General features: G+C 32.8%; 1 protein-coding gene across 2 annotated transcripts; it reads right to left on the bottom strand.

The window, feature by feature from the left end:
- Window positions 1-100: 100 nt before the first annotated feature.
- Window positions 101-26,115, bottom strand: LOC128669689 (uncharacterized). 2 transcript variants are annotated; one of them, XM_053744699.2, is made up of 3 exons: window positions 23,570-26,115; window positions 637-1,396; window positions 101-511 (listed from the first exon to the last, which is right to left on the bottom strand). In XM_053744699.2, exons 1-3 carry the CDS (start codon window positions 23,576-23,578, stop codon window positions 297-299), a joined length of 984 nt encoding a protein of 327 aa, XP_053600674.1. In that variant the 5' UTR covers window positions 23,579-26,115; the 3' UTR covers window positions 101-296. The 2 variants fall into 2 exon arrangements, with proteins under 2 accessions (XP_053600674.1, XP_053600675.1); XM_053744700.1 differs by lacking the exon at window positions 23,570-26,115 and adding an exon at window positions 4,827-5,141.
- Between the last annotated feature and the right edge of the window lie 60 nt (window positions 26,116-26,175).

Genomic DNA, 26,175 nt, shown 5'->3' with positions numbered 1-26,175 from the left:
AAAAACAGAACTATTACAGAACCCAGAACATTCGGGACGTCTGCACTTTAATGAAAAATATATTATGGAAATTCGTATTTTAATAATAAACGTATAAACCTACTTATTACACACAGATCCTCCAAATCATAATAAGAATTATTATACAAACTATTCAGTGATAAAATTCATACTTGAAAATGACTTTAACTTGTAGCAAATATATTAAATAATGATCTTTATAAATCTTCACTTGTTTCTCCATAACTTTATTCAATTTAATTAATAAGAAAATTAAAACGTAAGTCTATGTGAAATCACCCCCATCTGAGGGGTGATCCGGGCGGTCTCATAAGTGAGGCCCTAGTTTCAGCTGTGAGGATGCCATTGCCGTCTCCATCAGGCAAACCGTAGAAAGCGTGGAGATGCCGTCGGTGATGCAGCTCATGTCCTTTATGATTGAGACTTTGCAGTCGACTCCAAAGAGAGAAGAGTCGCTTCTTAACAGTTACCTTCCCATTTAGTGGTTCACCTGTAGAAACAATATAATTCCTTACTTACGTGTTATCAAATTCTGCAACGAATTTAGGTAATTACCTATATGAATTCAATTTAAAAATTAAAATTTGTATACGCCTGTAATTAAAATATATATACCTTCATCAACGCTCTGTGATTCACTCACATCTTCCCGTTTTACTTTTACAGCATCTATTGAGGGATTTATTTCATTTCTATATACTTTGTCTTCTTTTATATCAAAACTAGAATCAGGCTCCGATAATGTTTGAACATATTTTTTTTCTAAATCTGTGTTTTCTAATTTATTACTCAAACATGCTAAGCGAATTTTAAGAATGAAAAAAGGGTTAGTATTTGGAAAAAATGTGTCGTAGATGTTTTGTGTGTCACCATTATTGTAGAGGAGCAATTCGTTAGTAGTCAAATCATTACTTCTATGTATTTCTGGGACAAGTTCATAATTTCCATTGTCTGGATTATCTGGGTCTGGATTTCTTTTATCTGTTCTGTGTTGTCCGTACAAATAATTATGCAGACGATCTAATTGCCTCGGATAATTGTGCCACTGTTCTTTTCTATAACCTTCACCATTATAGCTTTCGTCTTTACTTAGGACGTTGAGTTTAGCTTCTCCTCGATTATTGTCAAAATCTTCGAACTTTGCTTCTGGAAGTTTTTGCACTTTAGGTAGATGGTCTTTGAGAGACGTTCCAACAGATATTTTATAAAATAAACCGCTCAAAATATTATTATTATCTTTAAACGTATTGGCATTAGGACTATTGAAACCTAGAGGCTCTGAGTCGAGATGATTTATGGACATAATTGGAAGTACATTACTTGATGATAGAGCTACTGTTGCGAGAAGTATTACAGGAACCAGTGATTGTCGCATCTGAAACAATAGAATAGAGTATACTCATACTATGTTTTAAGTATTTATGCCAAAAATTTTAATTAATAGAACTACATATAAATTTAAATAACTCATATTAAGGAAATGCTTTTGATTTTTGTCAAAACAAAACTGATCAATAAACATAAATATTTGGAAGTATTCATAAGTAAAGCCAAGAAGTGATGATAGAATGTAACATTGTGCAAATTCCGAAATTATAAATGTTATTTAAGCCCAAGACCGTTTAGTTGACCAACAATATTAAAACTTTTGCTCAACAAATTTATTACGTTATTTATTGCTTTAGTAAACTAAAGCTATTCAACTATGTTTAATTAATTTATCTTGAGCCGTTTGTACAGAAATATTCGATTGTTTGTCTTAGAACGCGAATGTTCCAGAGATAAGCTTCCAGAGTGGCTTCATAAGTGAATATGATTTGCATATCTCACGGCTGTTGTGGGCGCTGACAAAACTTTGTCGATTTAGGTATAGGTAGGTGCTGACGGAGCGTAGAAGATCCTTGCAATTTTAACGACTAGTTAAATATTCATTATGAATATCACGTTAATTAAAAAGTACTTAGTGAAAATGAAGAATGCCAAGAATCGATTCATTAACACTGGCTTTTAATGACGTAGAGAGGAAGGGCGATTAATATATTTCGAATACTTATCATAAAATGTTGACAAGATAAGAGCACCTGTGCAATTTTGATTCTGAAAATATACGATTTCGGTGATGTAGGTAAATGTATACGCTCAAGAGAAACAACAATAAATTAGAAAAATCATAAAATGTCACGACTTTCAGATTTGAATTGAATTATTGATGCGAGCTAAAATTGCGTTGAAATATGGAAGACTAAGTCTAAGTTGAAAGAAAATTACGAAATAAAAAGTACTCTATGTGCTATCCCAGGATAAATTCTACACATGTACCAAATTTCATAGAAATCCGTCCCGTGGAATAGGTCAATGGTTTTGAAAACAATTGAGGACGCTGAAGACCGTGCGAAGTAGGTATAGGAGAAAAAGTAAGAAGCGGACCTTGGACTCCGACGCTCTATGACGGCGAATGACGGGAAATGCATAGATGAAAAAAAAGAGAGAGAGATAGATAATAATCTACAGTCCATAGTTCAATGTGTGCTTGATGGTACACCATTATTGTGATTGTGGAATGTCAAAGCCCTATGAAAGTAGGTCGCAAACGTAACGACTAACGTTTTACAGCTGGTTACAGACGTTTAGACTTCAGTCATGGGGCAATAAACGTTATTAATGGCTTCGAAGTGTCAGTAATTAATGAGGTTTCCGAGAGCATGACTTCCAGCCAACAGCGATCTACTCAAATACATTGAACATTCGTCACTATTACCATGCCATAGGGGTCTGTGGTCTGTATGAAATATTGATGTGGAGGCGTTATGTACTCCAATATATGGTTTATATGGGTCGCGAAGGAAAAATATAAGACACATTCTATGTTTTTCCTTCGCTCCCAGATCGTTTTGAACTTCCTATAATGAAAAGAGTTACCAAAAATCTAAATACGTCCTACTAGCTATATCCCTAACACTAACTTTCTTATCATATACCTAAGTGTGGATAATTTAATTTTTCGTGTTGGGAAGTCGTGCCATGATTACATGGTTAATCTCTAAGCTTTTCAATTATCGTCACACGAATTAAATGTGAAATTATGATTTCATAGATCAAGGGGTTAATTTGAAAGAAATCTTGTTCCTTCGTTCGTGCCATCGCAACGTTACATCAACTTATATGAAACGAAGAACTTGAATTTGAATTAGTTATAATTCATACTCATTTAGGTATGAATTAACTCCGTAACATTTAAAAATATAACAAATAATTACTTATTTACACAATTAATGGTGTTGATGGTTAAATCAAGTAGGTAAAACTATTTTTCGCGTAATTCAATCTGTTACCCTCTCTATATCTCTGAAATGTCACGATAGTAACTTTAGAGACTTCATTAAACTGAAAAGACTAATGGAACGGTACAGTACTTGTTTAAAATGTCGAGAATTGTTCTGGGGACAAATGTTACCTGAGGTTTCTTTATTTTAACAATACTAACTAAATTTGAACTTCTGTTTCTTGAAAAGCGCCGCCAAGAGTTGGTCTTAATTTTCCTGTATAAATTGACCCATGGTGTAATCGATTGTCAGGATAGTTTTGATGCACTTAGATACATTGTACCCAAGTCAAATTCTCGAAGAAAACTATTCAACACGTTTGTTGTACCTCGTTCTCAAATTAATCTAGGTAGAAATGCGCCCTTACCAAAAATGCTTAATAGTTATAATAAAGTAAATAATAAGTGCGACTTAGATATTCACCATAATTCCCTTTCGATTCAAACTTAAAATCAAATTTACATGTAATAATGAAAATATCAAGTGATAACTAGTATGTGGTACCAATTTAGACTTTTTAATAGAATCATTTATTTGTAAGATTTACATAGATCTTAAGTCAACTGTAACCAACCTGCATGCAGGGTGCAAATATTAATAATAAATAGTACATTAATTTAAAACAATACTATATAATATGTAATATGTCGTTGGGTATGCAAACTAAAACTACTCAATATAACATTACCTAAACTATGATTATTAACGTATTTTATTTTTTATTTTGTCTAGCAAATCTGTATCTAAGTATTTGTTTTTTCTGTATAGAATAGATAAAACAATAACTCATTACAAAATCTCGAAAACTAAAAAGCCCGTAAAGATAAACTTAGAAAGCTAGATAATGACCAGGAGTTACCTAAGAATGGAATTTGAAATAGTAGGTGCAAGTTCTCATACAATCTTGCAAATATATTTCGCAAACTTCGTCATTTCTGAAGTGAGACAAATATAAATATAGATTAAGTGGTTATATTTTATTTGTTGTGAGAAGAAGTGTGGTCATAAAATATATATATAATATGTAATAATAAAATTGGTTCGTACTTTGGGTTTTACTCTGTGGATTCATTAAAAGAATTTAGGTATACTTATCTGGTAAACCTCAAACAGAGATACCTAATATCATTGTCGAAAGGTAGACTACTCGCATTCCTACAATTTGAATGAACAGTCATCTAAACATTTTGTCAATTTGAAAACAATGTTGTAATGCCATCGCTTCAAAACAACAATGTCGGATAAGAATTTTGGCAGTGTAATTGAAGCATTTTCTCATTAAGACGGCGGCAGCGCGTCACAGATGCCGATCTCTCATTACTGACCCTCCGTAATGAACCGCCCTCAACTCTGCCATTTGTACTAAATTAAAATATAAATGTCAGAAATAAACAGACTTTAAAGTAATTTAGGTATACGATAACAGTTCGCGTGCACTTGTAACTCTTAAGTATACTTTAAAAAAATACCTAATTTACTTACGGTTTCAAAATTTTTAAAATTTGCACACTGATCTTGATATATCTCATAGTTACTTAAAATTGGCGTACACTTATTATTCTTAAGCAATAATGATGTATATTATGAGCTTCATCATGTTTCAAGTTGTAACTTACAGTTTTGTATTTAATTAAAAGATTCAGAAAATTAGATGAGGGTAGATCGTCACTTGATATTGTAATATCTATTTACTGAACGAACCGACGTTTTAATTTCGAAGGGACAAATATAGTCTTATACAAATATAGGTATATAGAAACATCACGTCAAATTTTAACTTAAGTAGACCGTATCGGCTCCAAGCAAACATATAACTCATATGAGTTTTCGAGTTGTATGTGCACAATTTCTTAGCAACTCAAACGGTCCTTGATCTGTAAATAACAAAATGTCTTTACTCTTCGAATAAAGCGTTCAATGATCTCAGATTTCTGTTAAATATTACCAAAGTATTTTAAATGTGAACAATTTATAATTTACAGATTTAAAACAGTGGTTCAAAGTTCAACAATACTTATTAAGAAATTCAAGTGGAATTTAGAATAAATCGTAAACCAATTTAACATTCAACAAGATTTTTAGGAAACTTTACGAATGTATTGATTTTTTTAGATTATAACAGTGTTACAGGTATCTGTTTCGAACACGAGAGAATTGAATTATATTATGTAGAATTGGCAGTCAAAACGGTTAAAAAACATAATTTTTATACGTATTTAATAACATACACCATCTCTGATGTACAGATGCATAAAGTACTTACAGCATGGAATTACAGTTCTTTCAAAATTAAAGTTACATAATGTACACAATCACACAAACACACACCACACTTATAGCGTGATGCGTCCTATCCTTTTCGTTTATTTCTCACATCATTATTTTTTTGTTTTATACTTACTTGTTCTAAGGATTTAACATAAATTATTCAAGGTAACAGTGTTCTGTACTCAATGTAACTTACGTTTTTCCCAATAGGTAATATTGTTACTAATTGGAACTCGGTATTCCATATGAGTGTTCTAAGTTATAAGTTGGCAGTAACATAAGTTAAGAATAAGATTAGCTATAGTTGTTATATGATTATTTGATAAATTAAAAAAAGTGAAAAAAAAATCACTTTGCATAAAAAAATATTTTGATTCAGATTTTTTTCATTACATAGGTCAGTTGTGTCTGATATGATAACTACAGTACTCCTGTCAAATGTATAAGTAAAAATACTTTTCATTTCTTATCTGTAATTTTCTGGTATTTTCTAAAATTTTCGCGTACTTAATTATTTCATATTATCATTAATTTTTATTTTTAGAATTTGAAACGACGAAATTGGAATCAATTATTGTCTGTTCAGGGACTATAAAAAGGTGAGAGGCTTGCAGCTTAGAGCGTCGATTAGGTCGTCGCCGCACAATGCTGACAGCATTGTGCGGATAATTGTTGATTTAAATCTTTATACCACCCATTTTCGTGTTTACGATGTCACTAGGTTGTTCAGTTATGTTTTATATATTTTTTCTGGAACAAGAAACGATTGTTGTGAAAATGTTTCCAGAACCACCCAATACTTTATGGAAACGTGTCTTTTTCTTACTACCATATTCAAACAATAATGAAGTATATTTTATGTGATATGTAATACATTTTCCTATTTTCTTCGAACCATAAAAGGTAGTGACGATATGGCCGGCCGTTCTGGACAAGTCAACGTTTGGGCCACGACAGATATAATATATTACTTATTGACATCAGTAACCACATCGGCAATAGGCTTAGGTATACAAAAGTATACCTAAGCCTATTGCCGATGTGGTTCGTAAAATCTATCATACGATCTATTTCCCATCGCAATTGGAACCCCTAAACCTCAATGTGCCGCTATTGTCCGCACAAAACGTCGTCGTGTCGTAAAATTCATATAATCCTGAGAGCTAAACATTTTATGGCTTATAAATAACAAAACCTTTTAAAATTCCACTCCACTACTGTTGTAGGATAAAGGGTTTTTGCTTGAGTATGATACATGGATTGTTTTTGACAGCTTTGTAACGGCGACAATAAATCACTGACCAGTAAATTCTGTTTAAATAATTTAAAAATAATATTAACTCTCTCTCTTTCTTTTTCTCTCTGTTGCGTGCCCGGCTGTGACGCTGCAAGCCCGAGGTCATCATAAAATATAACTTTAAAATTTTGTCTGTGATTGTGAAAACTTATAAAAAATTTATTACCTTGTCATTGGTACAAACAGTAAAAAAGGAAAGGTTATAAAAAAATTACCTGACATAATAATTATGACGTTAAGATTGAGAATTAAAAATACTGTAGCGAAAGATTCTGCTCAAATATTTTTTGGAATGGTAAGATGACCAGATTACTCAACTTCCCAAGACTGGCGGGTGAAAAAATGTAAATCTCAAATTTCATCTATAAATAATAAAGTCAAGTAGTTCGCCGCGAACTTAACACAATACATTTTTGATGAGTTTTTACAAAATTGTAAATATTTCAAAAACAACTGAATCGATTTTGTTGCCTCACGAACTTAAAAATTATATGGATAGATCTTATATATCTTTTAGATTTCATTAAAATCAGACCAACAACGGTTCGAAAGTTATCGCGTTACACACAACAATCAAACATACATACATACAAAAAATACAATTAGAATTATAGACCTCGCTCGCTTCGCTCACTTGGTAAATAAAAAAACGAAATATTGCAGCATCTCGTAGCCTAATACTACGAAATTTCACAGCCCCTGCAATGGTGCTACGAATATTGTAATTCGTTCCCATCGCGTTTTGTAGAGGGGCTACGTGTGGTGCTGCGTGGGTTCGTTTATCGGATTTTTGGGCATTAATACTTACTTGATAACAAAAAAGAAATCGTTTTTACAAGCTTTTATTTAACTTGCAATGTAGTAAGTAAAATTGAGTTACATGATTCGAACTTATGTTCGGGTGGAATCTTGTAACTCAATTTTAAATCAGATATTTTCAACCGATTGAGCTATCATAATTCGGGGCAGGAAGCCCACGCCATATAATATATTATTGATTTGCGGTCTATTATAAGCTTTTATCATTATTTTATTACTGATTTTTGACGACCTGCGTGGCGTAGTATAGTCACCACACCCGTACACTACTCGTATCTGGAATGAATTCTGAATTCGATTTTATGTGTCTATGTATCCCAGGTTCTAAGGCAGCACCACAGCCAGTACAATATTAAATATGATCACGAAATACCTAGTAAATGAATCTATGATTTTGTTTATGTACTATTTATTTGCTAGTTTGTTGTGTACGTAACATACATGAATTGTACTGTATTTAATGAAGAATAAATATATGAGAAAGAGAAAGATATATTTGCTGAAATGTAAAAATTCATTTAATATATCACATTCTTATCTAAAACGCATGTTCTATTATAAGTTGACACACTCTCGCGTGATCGCAATATGCATGGAGATGAGATCCATCCATCAATCTCTGCGGGTAGTTACTGCGATCTGATGGAGATGTAATGGACCGTGAACTTTCCGCACATCGAGCTCCAAATCATCAGGAACTGGATGTATAACTCTTGATAAAACGATCGTTATTACAATATTTAACGAAATTTTACTAATTATTATAACACTAAGTCGCCCTCCGTCTCTATTTGTCTGTTTCTAAGCTTTTTTTCTTTGAAACCACTTACGGGATTTTGATGCAGTTTTCACTGTTATTTAGACAATTTAGAAAGAATATATATAAATAAATGCCCATGTACGAAGTAAGGCTTGGTCGGCTAGTATCCTGAAAAAGAAAACCTTTATAGTTCGTTTTCTTTTGTCATAATAAACTGAATTTTCTAGTTACATATCTATTTATTACTTCTAAGCAATAGTTATATTTTACACATTCGCGTAAAATTTTCATGCGAATTTTTTGACTATCTTCGATTTAGACTCTGTTGAAAAACGTCTTATGGCTCACACGCATTGTACATTACATAGTATGCGACTTTATTATAGTATATTATAGTAAATAGCCAAATTGTAATGGGCACGCTTGCATCGCAATCATTACGACACTACTTAGTTTTCTTTATAAAATGAGATAAAGCCTCTCGTTTATTTATTCATCTCTTACTTCTTATTGTTGGTGATCCTGTTTTTACTTTTCAATGAGTTGCGCTAAGAAAATATTTTTAACCCACTGCATACTATGACGTGACAATGAAAAATGGGTGTCTGCAACATCCCCTGAGGCGGCTCTACTCCTTGTTTGTTGGACTGGCCTCCGCTCCAGTTCTCGCTAATTAAAATTAGTTTCGCTATGTATTTCATGCCACATTCTGTTGTTGGTAGTTCTGCTTATAGTATTTTCCATATTGACATTTGAATGACAGGTTTGTTCACATAAATCCGACAAACAGAACCATATACAATACAATAACAACCATATACAAAAACGTTGGTTTCATTATTGACAATATGATATTTTATTTTTACACATTTGTTGTTGGTTTATGAAAACTACTACACATGAGCCAGATTGGTATGCAAAGTCACGTGGCATGAGTAGAATTCGAACCTGGGACCATTCGGTTTACAGGCCGCGTCTTACACCACCACCACTTCAAATATTTAAATACCTATACGAAACACGAGAAAAGAATATAAGTTTTTAATAGCGTAAATTAGAAATTATAGAATATTAAATAAGTATTCTAAAATTTTCTTCACAAAAGCACAAACATCCCTTTTTTCTTTTAGCGTAAGTCGAGAACATTATACCCTACCGGATAGATTACTATTTCGCAAAATGATATCTATTACATAAATGATCCAATAGTGATGAGGTGACATTTATGGACGTCTTTCATTTCGTGAAGGACGTTAACCAGAATCCTTTTAACGTAACTCAATAGTGTTTAAAACCCTCTTAGCCCAACATTATTCAATCACAGCTATAAAGCGATACGTGACGGGTATGTGACTGAAAGGAAAGGGTATGATTACATTTATTGAATTTTTAGATTAAATATTTCTGTGTGTGTATACGTAAGTTTTAGATGTTGCGTCGTTAAGTTACTGGATTAAATATTATACTTAGTCTTGATATGAGTAAAAAATATGTAAAAATTATAAACGTAGCGTTACAATTGCGGAGCCACTAGGTATTACACAACAAACATATTTTTTTACACTCATAAAATAATAGATAAATTAATTTTAAAACTTTGCAGCTAAATTATAGTCAATAGAAAAGCAATTTTTTTGGAAGTATTAGTTCAAATTCGTAATAAAGTGTATTTTTACCGAACAAGGAATTAAAAAGGTATTATTTAATGTCAAGTTGTATTTGTTAAACTTGGGGTAAGGATGGTCGCGGCACGCGCTTCTTTTAATTGAATGTCACTGTGGATTTATTACTTTTTTAACCGCAATTAACTATTTCAAGCACTGGCTTTTATTATAAACAATTATTTTTGTCATGTTACGGCTCTAAAAGCCGAAACGAAAAGCATGATGCACCTAAGTGTGCTATACATGAGTTAGATGGTATATAGACTCAAGTGGAACGAGTATAGGATTTGGTTTTAACCATTTAACCACACCGTTCTTCAAACTGCAGTGATTGTGTCGGTAGCTACCAATAAAACCATTTTTTGACCAGCTACATCTACCTAGTTCTAGCCGTAATGATGGAGGCTAAACCTAGTAGAACTAGGTACATTTTAGATGTATATAATTTTGATTTATTGATTATTTAGGGTGGGTTGCACCGTTAACATTACCGTTAATTTTTCGTGTGCAGAAAAACGCAAAGTACGCTATTCTATCTAAACGTCAGCGGCACGCCGCCGCCGGTTAAGATTAACGTCGAATTTGACGATACCCTTAGTGTCTAAAATCCACTCAAGTTCAAATAATATGATAGTTTCTCTGGTTTCTCACTATCAAAAATGAATATTATAATTTCAAAAATATCTTACGTTAGTTAATAAATAGTTACTTAAGATAAACTTTTTGTAATAATATAGTGATCAGAACCCCACAAGTTTTTAGGAATGAGAAAGAAATGATACTTTAGCTACTTTGTTAGTCAATTGAGAGCCAGGATGTAAAATATTCCATTATGCTGATTTGCATTATCATACATTTCGCGAAAACATCTTGGAAAAATAGCTTATTTTACTAAAACTGTTTTGGAATTTAATCGAAGAATTTAGAAAACAAAAAGTATTTTTTGTTTATATATATAATTGGTATCAATTATTTGAAAATCGCTTACGAAAAAGTAGGAGAGCAGCTGAGGCCGAACGGCGGAGGAGGAAATCGGGAAAACGCTCAGATTAGAGAGAGAGAGAGATTATTATACTTATACGATAAAAGTTAGGTACCTTGTGTATAATAATATGCAAATTTTCAACAAGATTTGTTGAGTATTCAGATAAAGTTTGAACAGGAAATAGACAAAAATAAAAAAATCATATTGCGCTTTGTAGTGCGAAACATCACATCAATTGCGTTTTGACTACATTTTCTGTAAATTTTGAAATGTTATTGATGAGATTATCAAAGTTTCGATCAGATTTATTTATGTTTCAGAATTTCTCGAACTCATTGTTTATGAAAACCAAACTGTTGTTTGTAGAACTGAACTTTAAAAGCGGCCACGGAAAGGATTTTCATTTCTCATTTTCATTATTTTACTTCGTTAACTTCTTCCACTTTGATTTAAGTAGTATTATAAATCCATATAACAAATATTTAATGCCACCAAAATGTGTAACAAATGTTAATGCACAATTTATAAACAAAATATTTTGGTCATGTTACTCAAATAAATATATAACTTCTCGATATGTAAACATCTTCATATGATTAAAAAAATATATTGATTCCATAAATTTCAGAAAGCATAAGTACATTTAATTACCTACTAACGGTGCTTACGTGCGAGTTTATTATATAAATTGATATAAAGTGTGATATGCGCTGACGTTGACACGGGTCAGTCCTCATTCAGCTTGGGCCAACGAGTATATCCTGCTATATTTACATAACATTCAATTTAATGGAATGGAACACAAAAGAAGAATAAGTCGAGGCGTTAAAATTTATGACACCAATGTTTTTACCAAATTAAATTCAAAAGAACACATTCGCCGTAAGCGTTCACTCAAGAAGCAGAAGCCGCAGGGTATAAAACAAGAGTAATAAAAAGAAAAGACATTGCTCGCTGTATTTATCTTCGGAGGGATTCTATATGCCCACAGGTGGTATTCCGATGAGTGTAACGCTTTTTTAGACACCTGGAAAAATGTTCGCATTACTTTGCTGTACCGAGTCAAAAATAAATTTAGTAATTAATTTCGTGTAAAAAGTGCAATACACCTATCTATTTCTAACAAGCAAAAAAAATAATTTGAAAATATTCAATATTGTGAGGTCATTTGGTTATTTCCTGAATAAGTCTTTGTATTCTATTCGGCTTCGCTCGGGTAAAAACAAAATTATAAATCTAAACCTTTCTCAGGAACCACACTATCTATTGGTGAAAACGGCATACAAATCCGTCCAGTAGTTTTTGAGTTTATCGCAATCAGACAGACAGACAGGCGCGGCAGAAGACTTTGTTTTATAATATGTAATTTATAGACAATGTAGACATGAACACAATGCAATCAAACAAACAAAAAATCTAATATTAGCACCCCGTCCTTGTCTCGCTCGGGTAAAACCTTAAAAAAGCGGCCAAGTGCGAGTCGGACTCGCCCATGTAGGTTTCCGTATTGCGTTATGACGTATAAAAAAACTACTTACTAGATTTCGTTCAAATCAATTTTGGGTGGAAGTTTACAAGTGTACATCATATATTTTTTTGAGTTTTATACCTTGTAAGGGTATAAAACACATTTTACCACTTTGGAAGTGTCTCTCTCGCAAACTATAGAAAAAAATAATATTAGAAACCTCAATATCATTTTTAAAGACATATCCCATATATCATACACAGGTTATGAGAAATAGACACATATAGGTTTGATAAAAAAATAATTGGAGTTTAAGTTAGTATGGGGACCCCAAACTGTATTGTTTTTTTCTATTTTTGTTTTATACAAAACTTAATGCTGATCACGGAATAGAAAAGAAAGCGGCTATGACATACGGACGGACGGACGGACGGACAGACAGACATGACGAATCTATAAGGGTTCTGTTACTCTTGAACGTTTCGTCTATCTTTGTACCAAAATGTAATCAACATCGCTCCGAATGATAAATACAAATCATAAGACACACCCTTTCGACGTCGATAACAATGCGTTATAATTATTATCACCTTTTATTTTTATTTATTAAATTATTTGTGGTTAATTTTAGACAAGATGGTAGATGAAATTCACAAATAATGTCAAGTTACCCCGTAGCCTATAAGAGTGATCTCCTCGCTAATTGTAAAAGGAAATCAAGGGGTGGTTAGCTCTTGATTTCCTTTTACAATTAGCGTGGGAGGAGAACCACTAAATTATGCTGGACCAGGTATCATCTAATGTCAAATCAATAAATGCGCGTCCGATGAGCTGTAAAAATTTAATGCTTAGGGTTGCCACTAGCATATCGATCTCGATTCAACTCCCGCAGGTGCGGGTATTTATTACGGTTTTGTGCGTGATTCATGTATTATGAACAGGCTTTTCTACGATCTAGTCAATCGATAACATTATTCAGAACATTGTGGGTGACTAGCAGCCTATCTTGGCTTCGCTCGGGTAAAATCATAATAAACCGTGTCAAATACATTTAATTTCAAATTTGAGGAAAGTAACACACTGCTTTTTTCTAAATATTAATTTATTATGTATAATTAATTCGATAGTATCTTTTCAATAATATTAATTGATTAATAATTTGTTTTTTTATATAACTAGGTAGGACAAGAAAAATTCATATATTTTTAAATTTTAAAATATGGTCAAAGCGAAACAAACCGCTAATATTTTTTTATCACTTTGGTCGTTTACAATACCCTAATAGTAGCATTATCTTTTTTTGTTGATATTTTTATTATTTTTCTGTATTAATTGTTCGAGGCTTTTTTTTTCAAAATTCATTAGTTTAAGGTTATCCATACTATGAAAATTCTATATCCTAATATTATAAAGTGAAAATATTTGTATTTTTTTACAAACGGATAAACTCCAAAACTACTAGGCCGATTTTGATGAAATTTGGCATAGCCATAGACGAAAACTTCAGGATAGGCTACTTTTTATTATGGTTTTACCCGAGCCGTTGTAAGGTGGAGGGATCCACAAGGTCACAAAGCCGAAAGTCTCTGAGTCAAGTTTCAATAAATCTAGCCTAAATTGTACGATAGTAAGTTAAGTTGTGTGTGACTAACACAATGGTCGTTTATCACTGAGGCCGGTATAGTTGCGGTCGATTCAGAGCGCGATTATGGCCACATTCCGACCCGTATTGTTACCGCAACATTGGTATCCAAACGCCGCAAATTCGGCATTCAAGGTTATACCGGCTCTACACAGTCGTCGAACAGATCGCCAAACTTTGGCGGGTGCGGTATACATTGTTGGCTTTTCTTGCAGTAAATAAAAGCACTCACGGTACGGTATGTGTTTGAGTTCGGCGTCTTGTGAAGTTTCGAAAATTACTTTCTATGTGTTTTTTTCTGTTACTGGTGCTAGATTTTATTTGAGGTATTGGCGATAGCAATTTGTCGCTTGTACACTTGTAAAGTAGTAGTAGTACATCAACCAGCGTGCAGGATTTCATTTGTATTATTCGATTAAGTTGGGGTGGTAGGTTTATAAAAAACTGACCTCACGGCAAAAAGATTCGGACCAATAGTCGTAAGGTTTTCACATAAGTGTGCGGGTGATACGAATGGCTCCTATTTTCTTTTTAAATCGTATCGTATATGTGATGTGATTTCGACGGATATGTAAATATTTTTTTTATATTTCAACTTAAAATATATTGAACATTCGTTCACCCTTTTATGGCCGTTATTATATTTCTTTTATGGAGTCTCCACCAATGTTGCTGGGGCGCTGTCTGGTCAGCCATAAAATGTTTTTTGAACCTGTAAAATGTTTATGGATTTTTCTGTACCTGTTTGGTGGATGTCTGCAACGGTTACTAAGTAGAATGTATAATTAATTCTTTTATCAGATATTAAAATTAACTTCGGATGGTTTTCCTTATCTTACTTTTGTTTGAAATGGCATTCATTAAATACAGTACAAATAAGTACAAAGCTAATGGACATGCCAAGAATGTTTGTTAATAAATCGCGCAAAATGTAGGTTTTTTACTTACCAAGTATTTTTTTATTTATGTACAGCAAACTTTAAATAAATAAATAAATAAATATTACGAACAAACAAATATGAAATTGAAATAACTTGTAATCTATGTAGAATCTGCGTGATATTTATGTAACGTACACACGTGACGGACCGGTCCTCTTCGGACTTTAAAGAAGTACATAGAAATATCCGGCGAGAAGCTCATCTCTACGACCGCATATTCTCATTTTTGCGACGCTTCATTTTGTTTACACGACGAGGGTCAGGGTCGGGAGCCCGATCTATGTCCTATCATTTCAAACTTCTTTGCACAACATATTACATATTTGTGAAAACTTTTACTATGAATATTTTTTGTTTTTAGTAAGTATTACTTGTCCTTAGCATGTCTATTTATTATTATTACACTACCATAATCGAGTGTATAGTGGCATTCCCAAGGAACGTTGACGTCAGGCAGCCGGTCCTGCCGTAAAATCACAGCCAAATCTTAAAATGTCAAGGGAATTTACTTGGCTTTGATATGTCACAGCAATGTCGCAGTAATGTAACCGGAACATCATACTGCAGCATCCTTAGCATCTATCCATAGCATCTTTTCATATAAACAACATAGTTTAGCAGAACCCGTTTCCACTAGTGCTATGATAGATTTAAATTTTACCGTGGTTACGTGTTGTTGTTGTAAGTACGCAGCTTTCCTTATCTCTGGTGGAAAAGGAGCCTAAGCGTGAGTTGCACCAGTCAACTTTGCCGTTAACTTTAACCAGCACAGAACAACGCAAAGTACGCCATTGTATCTATAATCGTCGTGTGACGGTAGCAAGTAGGTTAAAGTTAACGTCAAAGTTGATTGGTGCACCACGCTAAGTAAATCTAAACAGACATCGTCGAGATGTCATCTCGGCATAAATCTATTAGGTGCAATCTCGCAAATCAGATCGCCGCAAACCTTATCATTTACCTTATCGTGGGGCGATTCCGTCCGCGACTTCGAGTAGGCTTTTAGCTATCCACTCGGAATAAATGTCAATAAAAACGGACGCTACGTTTGTTTATTAATTTCATATTTCTCTCTCTTTCTCATAATCCTAATCTGATTTAAATTTATTTTCTGACTACTTTTTTATTTATACAAAACTGGTGAGTAGTGACCCGTCCCGGCTTCGCTCGGGTAAAACCATAATACATTATACACCTAAACCTTCCTCAGGAATCACACTATCTAAAAAAATCTCGCATCTAAATTAATTGCGAAGTTTTGAACAAAGGATGGATGGATTCATAGGGACATAGCGGGTAACGACTCTTACTTACTATGTAGTGATTCATCAAACGTCAAGATAGGGTTTACTAGTATTCCACTCTAATTAAATATTTTTTGAATGAAACATTTCAAAGCTAAATGTAATAATTTCATTTTTTCAACAAAAGTACTTAATATTAAATAAAAATCATATTCAAATATGAACATCCAATGAAGATCTTGCAACCATGAATGATTCATGGTTGCAGGATCTTCATTGGATGTTTATATAACGTTTCAATATCATATTGTCATGTTTTTTTATATTCCATTAATTAAAAGTTTGATAATTTTTATTTAATATTATTTCCCAATTTAATCGCAAAAGGTTCAACACAAAAGTGTTTTTGGATTTCTTGAAAGAAATCGGAAAATACTGGGCACAATAACCCACCTCTGCTACTGCTGCTCTAGCTACATGCATGAATCGTGTATGGAATACTGGCAACATTTTTTGTCCATGTTGCGAGACTAATTAGCAGAGGAAAAAAGGATTTTCTGGGTGCTCAATTGCTTCCGTGAGATACATCTTGTGGAAATAATTCGGCGTCATAGCCCCGGGGACCCATCATTTCCACTGCGAAGGGAAAGAAAAATACTGCGGATGTGTCATATAAAGCATGTGTAACTTCATTACTTTTGATATTAAAGGTCACTTTTCAAGAAGAAGATTTATTCATGCAACAAACTAAACGTCATGTAGACCCTAATTTATAATATTTATCAGTGCATTCACAAGAGAAAATGAATACCTACAGTTTAAATTGAGTGCTCTAAAATTACACAGGTATCCAATTAACAATGAAAGTTAGTACAACTTCTCAAAGAAATATATAATGATCAAATTATAATGAACTCAGTAGTCCCCGTTTGACTCGACATCGAATTTGATTTCATTAACAATGCTCGGAATAAGAAATAAGTATCGTAACTCAATTATACCGAAGCTTAATAAGTCAATACTTATTAATATAATTATTAATATACTTAAGTAGTTAAAATTATTCTAATCTCAGAGGAATTTCAATTCATAATTCAAATATATTCGAATTACTGCTTTTGTTTTGTTCTTGACAACTTACATTTACTACTTTCTACTAAAAAATAAATGCGAAAGTACCTTAAACTGATTGATTTAGAACAAACTTCTTAAATTTCTTGACTTGAACTTGACTTGAACTTGTCCCCTTAAGATTTTATTAAGAAAACTTGAAATAAAATATATATCAAAAAGGTTTACATATTTTAGATGGTATCGTGGTATCGATTAAATAAAATCTGAAAAATTACCACGACATCGATTTTAAAAGACCTGTGTTAGATTCTATATATTTGTTTGCTTAGCATTCATCATGGCTTTGATAGATCATCTATGCATTTATATTGTAATATAACTTATGTTAAAACAACATTTTATAAAAATTGAATAATAGTTACTATAAAATACATTAGAACATCAAAATCGCTTTGTAAACGTTGTACTCCGATTATTTCACTTGATATCTAAAAACAACACATGGTGGAACACTGTGAAAGTAAAAGCTTTGACAATGATGTTTACTTAATGGTTTCATAAAAGCGGGCAATTGGGGGGATAAAACGTGGATGTATTTATTGTCTTGCCGGAGGAGTTACAGGGTTATCTTTGAGATAACGCTTGCCTGGTTTATTTACGACGTGAATACGACCGAGATTCATCATACGGCGTTTAGCTGCTACGTTCTATTGTCAGTAACAGAAGATAAATATGATGTCAAAATAACTACTTACTTTTGATTGCTCTTGGTCTTCTATTAAGTATATTATTGCTAATACTGGTGTTTGATTTTATTCAAGTCGTCATCAGACATGATTTTTACGCCTATCGACATCGACATCTAGCGAACTAAACAACAAGTGTGCAGGTTTTGTCACGATGTTTTCCTTCACCTTCGAGTAAGATTGGTATTCAAACGCACCCCATAAAAAGTTGTACATACATAACGCATTCAATGGTTTTCGAAGTATCAACATATATCAAATGCATAAAACATTATGAAATCACTTTTTTTTAGCAAAGATTCAATGAGAAATAGTATAGAATATTTTTTGTTGAATGTTGGAAAAAATAGGACGGAAAACGTTTGGGTTGTATATTTTCTGGAATCGATAATACCTCTGGACTAAGAACTATTCTTTTCGTTTCGCCGTAGTCAGGTAAAATCGCATATCTAATTTGTTATTTTCACTTCATAAGTCTGCGGGGAGACTTTCATTTGTAGATGTAACATCATTCGTCTCAAATTTTAATCAAAGTTGGCTGTAATACCGCTAAAGAATCAATCCCTTACCACGGCAAAGGTATGTTTTTTGTGTCGGTTTATACTTGCTCTTATTTGGAATATTTTTATCATAATTAAGTACGTGTTTTTAGTTCTTGAACCTCTGTGATTGCAGAAGAAAAAAGAAAAACTTCTTTCTCATCGAGTTATGTGTGTATAGAAGTGGGCATCTGACAATTGTCTTTTAAATATTGGTGCAGTCATGGAATTAGTAGGTACTCCGTAGTACCTATTAATTTCATGGCTCAAGTAAATAGTCAACCAGTGTGAAAGTTTCCTCACGAAGTGTTTTCCTTCAAATGTTTGTCAGTATAATAATATATATGTACTGACAACTTAATTTATACAACAATACTTATCTTAATATAGATATTTAATTATCGAGTTTCCTGATGTCAATGTATTTATAAATTATTTTTTTTTACTCAGGCATATCTAGCCTGTTGTATTTCCTCTCGTAATAAATACCTACAGGGAGAAGTGTCAACTTTATGACAAGGAAGTAAAGTAATTCCACTGCCTTAAAACGTTTACTGCTCGTTAAATTATACCTCACTTATAGCAGAGTTATTTGCAGTCGCATCTTGACTCAATTAAATTTGATTTCGATTAAGGGTAAATATTAGGGCAGTAATTTTTAAAGGGACTGATTTTGTGATCTATTTGTTGTAGAAAGCCTATAGAGGTTTGAATATTTAATACCGTGACGAAATTTATTTCCTTTTGTATTTTTACTTTTAAAATTAAGTTATTTAGAATTGTACCTTTATCGACCTTAGGATAAATCCAAAATACATTGGAAACGAAAAGGTAGAAATTGGGTTTAAGTTAAAAAGTTAAAGTACTTAAACGGGCAGAAATTGTAACAAAATACCAAAGCTATATTTATGCATCACGTTTATGGTATGGGATAACTTTGATTACGTCCACCATTATGTCTGTCCGTGGCATTTTGGCTGCTGCGCAAACGGCTGAACCGATTTTGATCTATTTTTTTTTTATTTAAAAGAGAACTTCGAATCAACAGTTTTCTGAGCTGAATTTGGAAAATGTGCGTTCAGACGTTTGTAAATCGTTAGCTCTTTTCTAGCATATGATATAATTCCAGTAAGAAAGATTCAAAATTTTAATAAAGTTTTTATATGTTATTAATATATTTACTTATAATTAATTGTTATTTAAACGTGAATCTGACATAACTACAATAGGTAGTAGCTTATTTATATGTGAGTGCGATGTCCGGTGATCAACTCAGAATGGCCGGGAATTTACGTCGATTTGGGGAAACTGAATTTAGCAGCCCTGAGCCCTTTAAGGATGTTACGTTTCCTTAGGTTGATATCCGAGTGGAATTAAATTACTAGCGATCTACTATCCGATAAGTCGGATGTCTTATCTACTTTACGGATCGATTCAAATGCAACGCAGTTTTATTTAGGAACCTGAAATTGATTACTTTCAGGTTCCTAAATTTATTTGCATTAGTTTTAAAAAATATCTTGATGGAACCAATAGTTTAGGCAAGGGATTGAATTACTAGAGATCCCTCCCGGCTTTGCTCGGATAAAATTATAACAAAAAAGTAGCCTATGTCCCTGTGCTCTGAAGGTTTCGTCGGTGTCTGTGCCGGTCCAATTGTTTTTGAGTTTATGCATTAAACAAAAATACAAATCTTAATTATATTTTTATGGACATAGGTGCAATTAAAAGGTCACTAGCGAGTGCATTTGCAATGCATGCAAACATATTTATCATTAATTAGATAATACCAAGTTATCTGTATCTTCCCCAAATTTTAACAGCACCGATACCACAAGTCTGGCTGATATCTAGATTAAATAAACCCAACATATTGACTCACACAGGGATAACAGAATGTTTACATCAATTAATTTGAACCAAATCGATGGGAAAACGAATGGAACTCGGTCGATTCGAGCAAACATAATGTCTACATGTAAGGGCGTACGTACAGGGCGTTACAAAATACCTATATAGGTACTTAAGAAGTATTAAAATGCGGTAAGTAGATACTTTATGCGAATTTTAGAGTTAATATCAATCTATTCATATAATAAAACTGTAAAAGTGTAACTATTTTCTGTTACGCAACCGGTTCCGTTACCCACAGGTGGTGTTTGGAAATCAACGCCCAGCTCTTTGTTGTAGTAGAAAAATCACTGAGATACTGCCCATTTAATTATCATCATCAATTAATTTAAGAATTTTGTTCTTGTCTGTGGATCATTTTCCAACTAATTTTGTCCACAGCCATTGATTTCACCTCCCTATACGACACGACCTCTGCCTTCTCTTTTATTTCATCTAGGAATGCCCTTCTTGGCTTTCCTTTTCCTCTTCTTGCTTCGATTTAATTACTCGTCACAATTATTTATTTATTTATATTAGGACAAATCACACAGATGAGCTAGCCCCAAAGTAAGTTCGAGACTTGTGTTATGGGATACTAACTCAATACAAAATATATAAATAACAAATACATATATAGATAAACATCCAAGACCCGGGCCAATCAGAAAAAGATCATTTTCCATCATGACCCGACCGGGAATCGAACCCGCGGGACCTATCGGTTCAATGGCAAGCACTTTACCACTGCGCCACCGAGGTCGTCAAACATATTTTTTATGGTTTAGGTCCATCAGTCCACTTTTACTGTATTTTTCTGTCTTTCGATATGAATAAAGTATTGTCTATCTGCACATGCTACTACGAAATCTTAGGTATACTAAAGACAAAAGTTCCAAACTAGGTAAATTTTTATCGTTTCTGAGAAAAGCACCATTTGGTATTTACTTTTTAAAAATATGAAGATACTTCAAGGTGTCCGCTTACTGTCAAAATTTTTAATGCTGCGCCATTTGGCTTTTAAAATAATGTTTTTTTTTGTTATGGAATTGATTAATGTCAACTCAAAAATCTAACAGACGTTGAAGAGTTTTATTTTACTAGCTCTCACTGTAGGAATTCATGGATAAAAATGTAACCCTTATGTCAATCCAAATATAAGTACTTACATCCTTTTCCCCCATCCTATATCGAATTATTCTAAATACATTCGTTAATTTACCGTGAATTATAAAATGTGTTCAAATTCTATGAGCATATGCATTTGAAAGTTACCCTCCACAATTTTTTTATTATCAAAAACCTGAGTTGAACCAATACGACCTAAAAACACTAGAGGCAAGACCAATGATATGTTTTAGTTTTTGCTTGAGGTTAGAGTTTAGAGGTGCCGAGGGAAACATCGATTTCGCGTGATTTATTCTTTATAGTACATAGTACATTATGGTTATAGAAAGTTGTATCCCGGGCACCGGTCAAATAAATTCCTATTCCCCGCATAATTCACCAAAAAATGATCTTTTTCTTTTCTACTGACGCTATGGCGAAATCATTTAGTCGAATTTTGTGATTACTTTCACACAAAAGTATAAGTATATAGTATACGTATGGTAATGTTCAACTTGCCCATGGTATTAAACAGTTGTGATTGGCTATAATTAAGTAATTAATATTCATTAATAATATGCAGGAACTGCTCCAGAATACTGACTAATTTGGCATATCTGTTGTTCATAAATATTGAATGAAAGTAATTTGGAATCCACACACCTGGATTTGGTAATATAAAAATGTTAGGTATACATAATAATTTTCCACGTGAAACTTCAAGAATTTTCCGAATGATCTTCATTGGGATTTGGGAAAAAATAGTACTTACTTAATTTTTCCTGAAATTAAACGAAAATATTCAATAATTTATATGCTTTTTTTAATTTAGACTAATTTAGATTAATTTTTTTAATATGCTTTTTTTAATTTAGACTTTTTTCAACCCTTTTTAGAATTATTTCGAGCGTATTTATTTTTTCAATCTGCAATTAAAATATGCTTATTATGCGAATGAAATAGTAATTATTTTCATCAAATCATCATCACGAAGAAAAAGTAAAAGCAGACTTCTGGAAAAATACACAAAATATAAGATCTTGAAAAATAATCTGATATGAGTATATACTTTCTACCCTATTTGTTTCTGCCGTCAAATATGTATATGATATTGTCATTATTACACGGAATTTTCAAATAACTATATTTTCGTCCCTGCTTTAGCTTTATTCATGAACAAGTTTGCTAATTGCAATGTCAACCTCAATAAGTTTTCCAGTTTAATATATTTATTAACAGGTTTTAGCCTTTAAAAAGTAAGTAACTCATTAATTATTTTTTAATTACTTCAAAACTTTACGTGATATGTATTACAAACCATTCAAAAAGAAATACATTCTTATTTCTATACCTATTTGCCACATCATTGTACTTTGTTTTCATATTTAATTGAGGTACTTGGAAGTACCTTTAGTTGTTGTTGATTATGATTTTAACAATTAATAAACATGTCACATGTTTAATTTTACAAATAAATTATAATATTTATCCTATACCAATCCCTTTTATCAATGAGCAATCTCAAATAAATGGCGCCAAAACTATTCAGAAACTTTTAAATACTTAACTACTAAAAACATAGCTGTAATATGAAAAAAAAACAGATTTATTTTCCATCAATATTTTTTTCCAAAATTCGTTTTATACATTTCATATTATAACGTTGGAAGATTTGTTACTATATATGATTGTTTAGTTTAAAAGTGACGATCCCATTTTGTTCATGTTTTCATCAATAAATTTTATTCAAGAAGTAATAATAATATTCGAAAAAGTCTTACCTTCGCCATAGCCGATAAAGCACGAACTACAAACTACAAGTCGAAAGAATGAAATCTAAAACTACTTGAAACTTTAATACTTAGTGGTTATTATTGATGATATTGCTTATAGCCGCAGATATGCGTAAGGATTACTTTGTTAAAGTTTCTGCACTAGATCGCATATCGACTGGCATAGTGATATTAGGGCGGGCACGTAGTCGTGGGCGCCCTGGGCGGCGGCAGAACGCGTTATGCCGTACGCCGTGCGCTTTTGCGCTGCCCGCCCTCCGAGTTTCAACTTTTTCAGGCAGCTCAAACACAGTATTAATTCGTAGGATTTCTTAGTGGAGTTCTACTTCCTTATTCTTAAAAATAAACTATTATTAAATTTGTAACTTAATAAGTTTCAAGAATTGTACCAAAATCGTTTTCTCTGGATTTTCTTTTTTTTATTTACTTTTCAGCCAGTACAAATCCGTTAAACATTTAATGCATTACTGAGTGAATAAAATTAAACTTGAATATACTTATTACACTTGGTTGAGAAAACGAAAACATTGTTTTAGTGTTATTTGGCTTCTAAATGAGTTCATTTTTTCTACCATGATACATTTCATTATTAGTGAAATCTAATACGATTTTGATTTCAATTTTGGTTTGCTAGAACCTAGTAATTTTTTGTTCGACTCTAACTGTTAATTATATATAGACACATAGTTATATACTATACCCATTATTTACCATCCATCCTTATATAAAGAAGCCTTTGAACAGTCAGAATATTATTTTAATTACAATTATGTAATTTACATTTATGTATTTTCACATTAATTTAATGCTACAATAATTACTATTTTCTTCGCCTTAGCTGGATATAAATATTTTGGAGACAGACAGATTTTGGGGATTCTGTCTAGTCGATTACGTTAAACGTAACTATCATGACTACAACTAACTGTTGCACTCTGGTGTGATATTTAAAACAAAAGTTACATTCACTATTTTCCTATAAATAATTATGTATCTACGTCGTCGTGGCGTGGCCCTGACGTGGCTATGAGCCTGGCTTGGTTTCATTCAAGTTTTTGTTAATGGTTTGTTTTATTACTTGAGATGACGTATTCAAACTGTAAGCTCACAATGATACTTTTTGCGTTAGAGTTACGGAGCTTAATTGGTCTTTTTTTAGTTTTATCAAAAAGTTTAAGATAACCACAAAAACGGTAATTACATCCACGCGTTATGTGAGCCAGAAAATTAACATTGTAAAATTTGTTAATTTAAATTTGGCGCTCAACAATATGACAAAAGTTTTTTGGCATAATTTATTTGACAGGTCGGAATTAGAATTGTGGGCATGGGCTGCGGTGTTTGCTTACCATCTGACACACCGCGCGCTCATTTGCCCACTGTGCTATAAAAAATAATAGGTACTTCTATTGTATTATAGGTATTATCTACAAACTCAGCAAACGAATTGCTGAGTTTGTATTTTTTAGTTCATCACTTGACGTGTCGATGCCATTCCAACGATTTTAAATTTTGCCTGCAAGGTGTTTGGCTATGTTTAGATTTGAGTAAAAAATCAATAAAACGAAAATTTACGAAAATTTACGAAACGAAATTACGCAAGACAAATACAACAATATTATGTTGATTATGCCGGTTACTGCTCCAAACCATATTTCGTTTATTCGGGGTTAAAGCCAGCAGCAGGCAGCAATTCTTGGTGATGATCAATGACTTAGATGATGTGGGGGTGCATGCATCATGCGGATGATCTGAAGTTGTTTCTTCCTATCGAAACAGCCGCAGACTGTCAGCGCTTGCAGGATGATATTGACAGAGTGGCAGACTGGAGCAATGGAAACAAGCTGGAATTAAACATCTCGAAATGTCAGGCCATCTCTTGTACTAAAGCACGAAACCCGATCCAGTATGACTATAAGATTGGTGATACATCAATAGAGAGGGTCTCCGAAGTGAAAGACTTGGGAGTTCGCATGACATCGCAGTTTAATTTCCGGGAACACATACTGTAATCTAGGTTTTGTTCTTCGCAGTGCGGCCGGTTTCGCAGTATGCGGGAAATAAATACATTATATATAATACGCTAGTTAGGAGTCATCTAGAATGCAATGCACAGGTGTGGAATCCGCACGAAATGAAATATAGGCTTATATTGGAAAAGTTACAGAACAAGTTTGTGCGGTATTTATATTGGAGACAATACGGAGTGTATCCTTTTTATCCATTGATGTTCCCCACACTCTTCGTGTTGGGTATGGTAGGGTATTATGAGCTAAGGGTAAGAAGGGAGCCCAGTATGGTGTCTTATATTTTTAAATTACTTCGTAGAATAATTAATAATATGGAAATGCTTAAAATAGTGCAGTTCTGCGTTCCTAATAGATACGTGGAGCGTCGAAGGCAGCGGTGCCTATTGGTGGTACCTCACGGTAAGAGCTATTTGGTGAACTTTAAATTTGATCACGGACATGATAGTAGACATCTTTCAGTGTACTCTGTGTGAATTTACAAAGATTGCAGTTAGGGTAATAAGTTATATGCATATAATTGAATATATGTAATATTGTTTTTTCTGTTGCATTGGGTTTAAACCT

Source organism: Plodia interpunctella, chromosome 5 (genome assembly GCF_027563975.2).
Source record: "Plodia interpunctella isolate USDA-ARS_2022_Savannah chromosome 5, ilPloInte3.2, whole genome shotgun sequence".
Classification (NCBI taxonomy): Eukaryota; Metazoa; Arthropoda; class Insecta; order Lepidoptera; family Pyralidae; genus Plodia; species Plodia interpunctella.
This window is presented reverse-complemented; position numbering and strand designations above follow the sequence as displayed.

Excerpts from the sequence above, each read along its gene's own strand:
- LOC128669689 (XM_053744699.2), bottom strand. Across the intron at positions 512-636 it reads ATCACAGAGCGTTGATGAAG|GTGAACCACTAAATGGGAAG; the intron begins GTATATATATTT and ends TTGTTTCTACAG.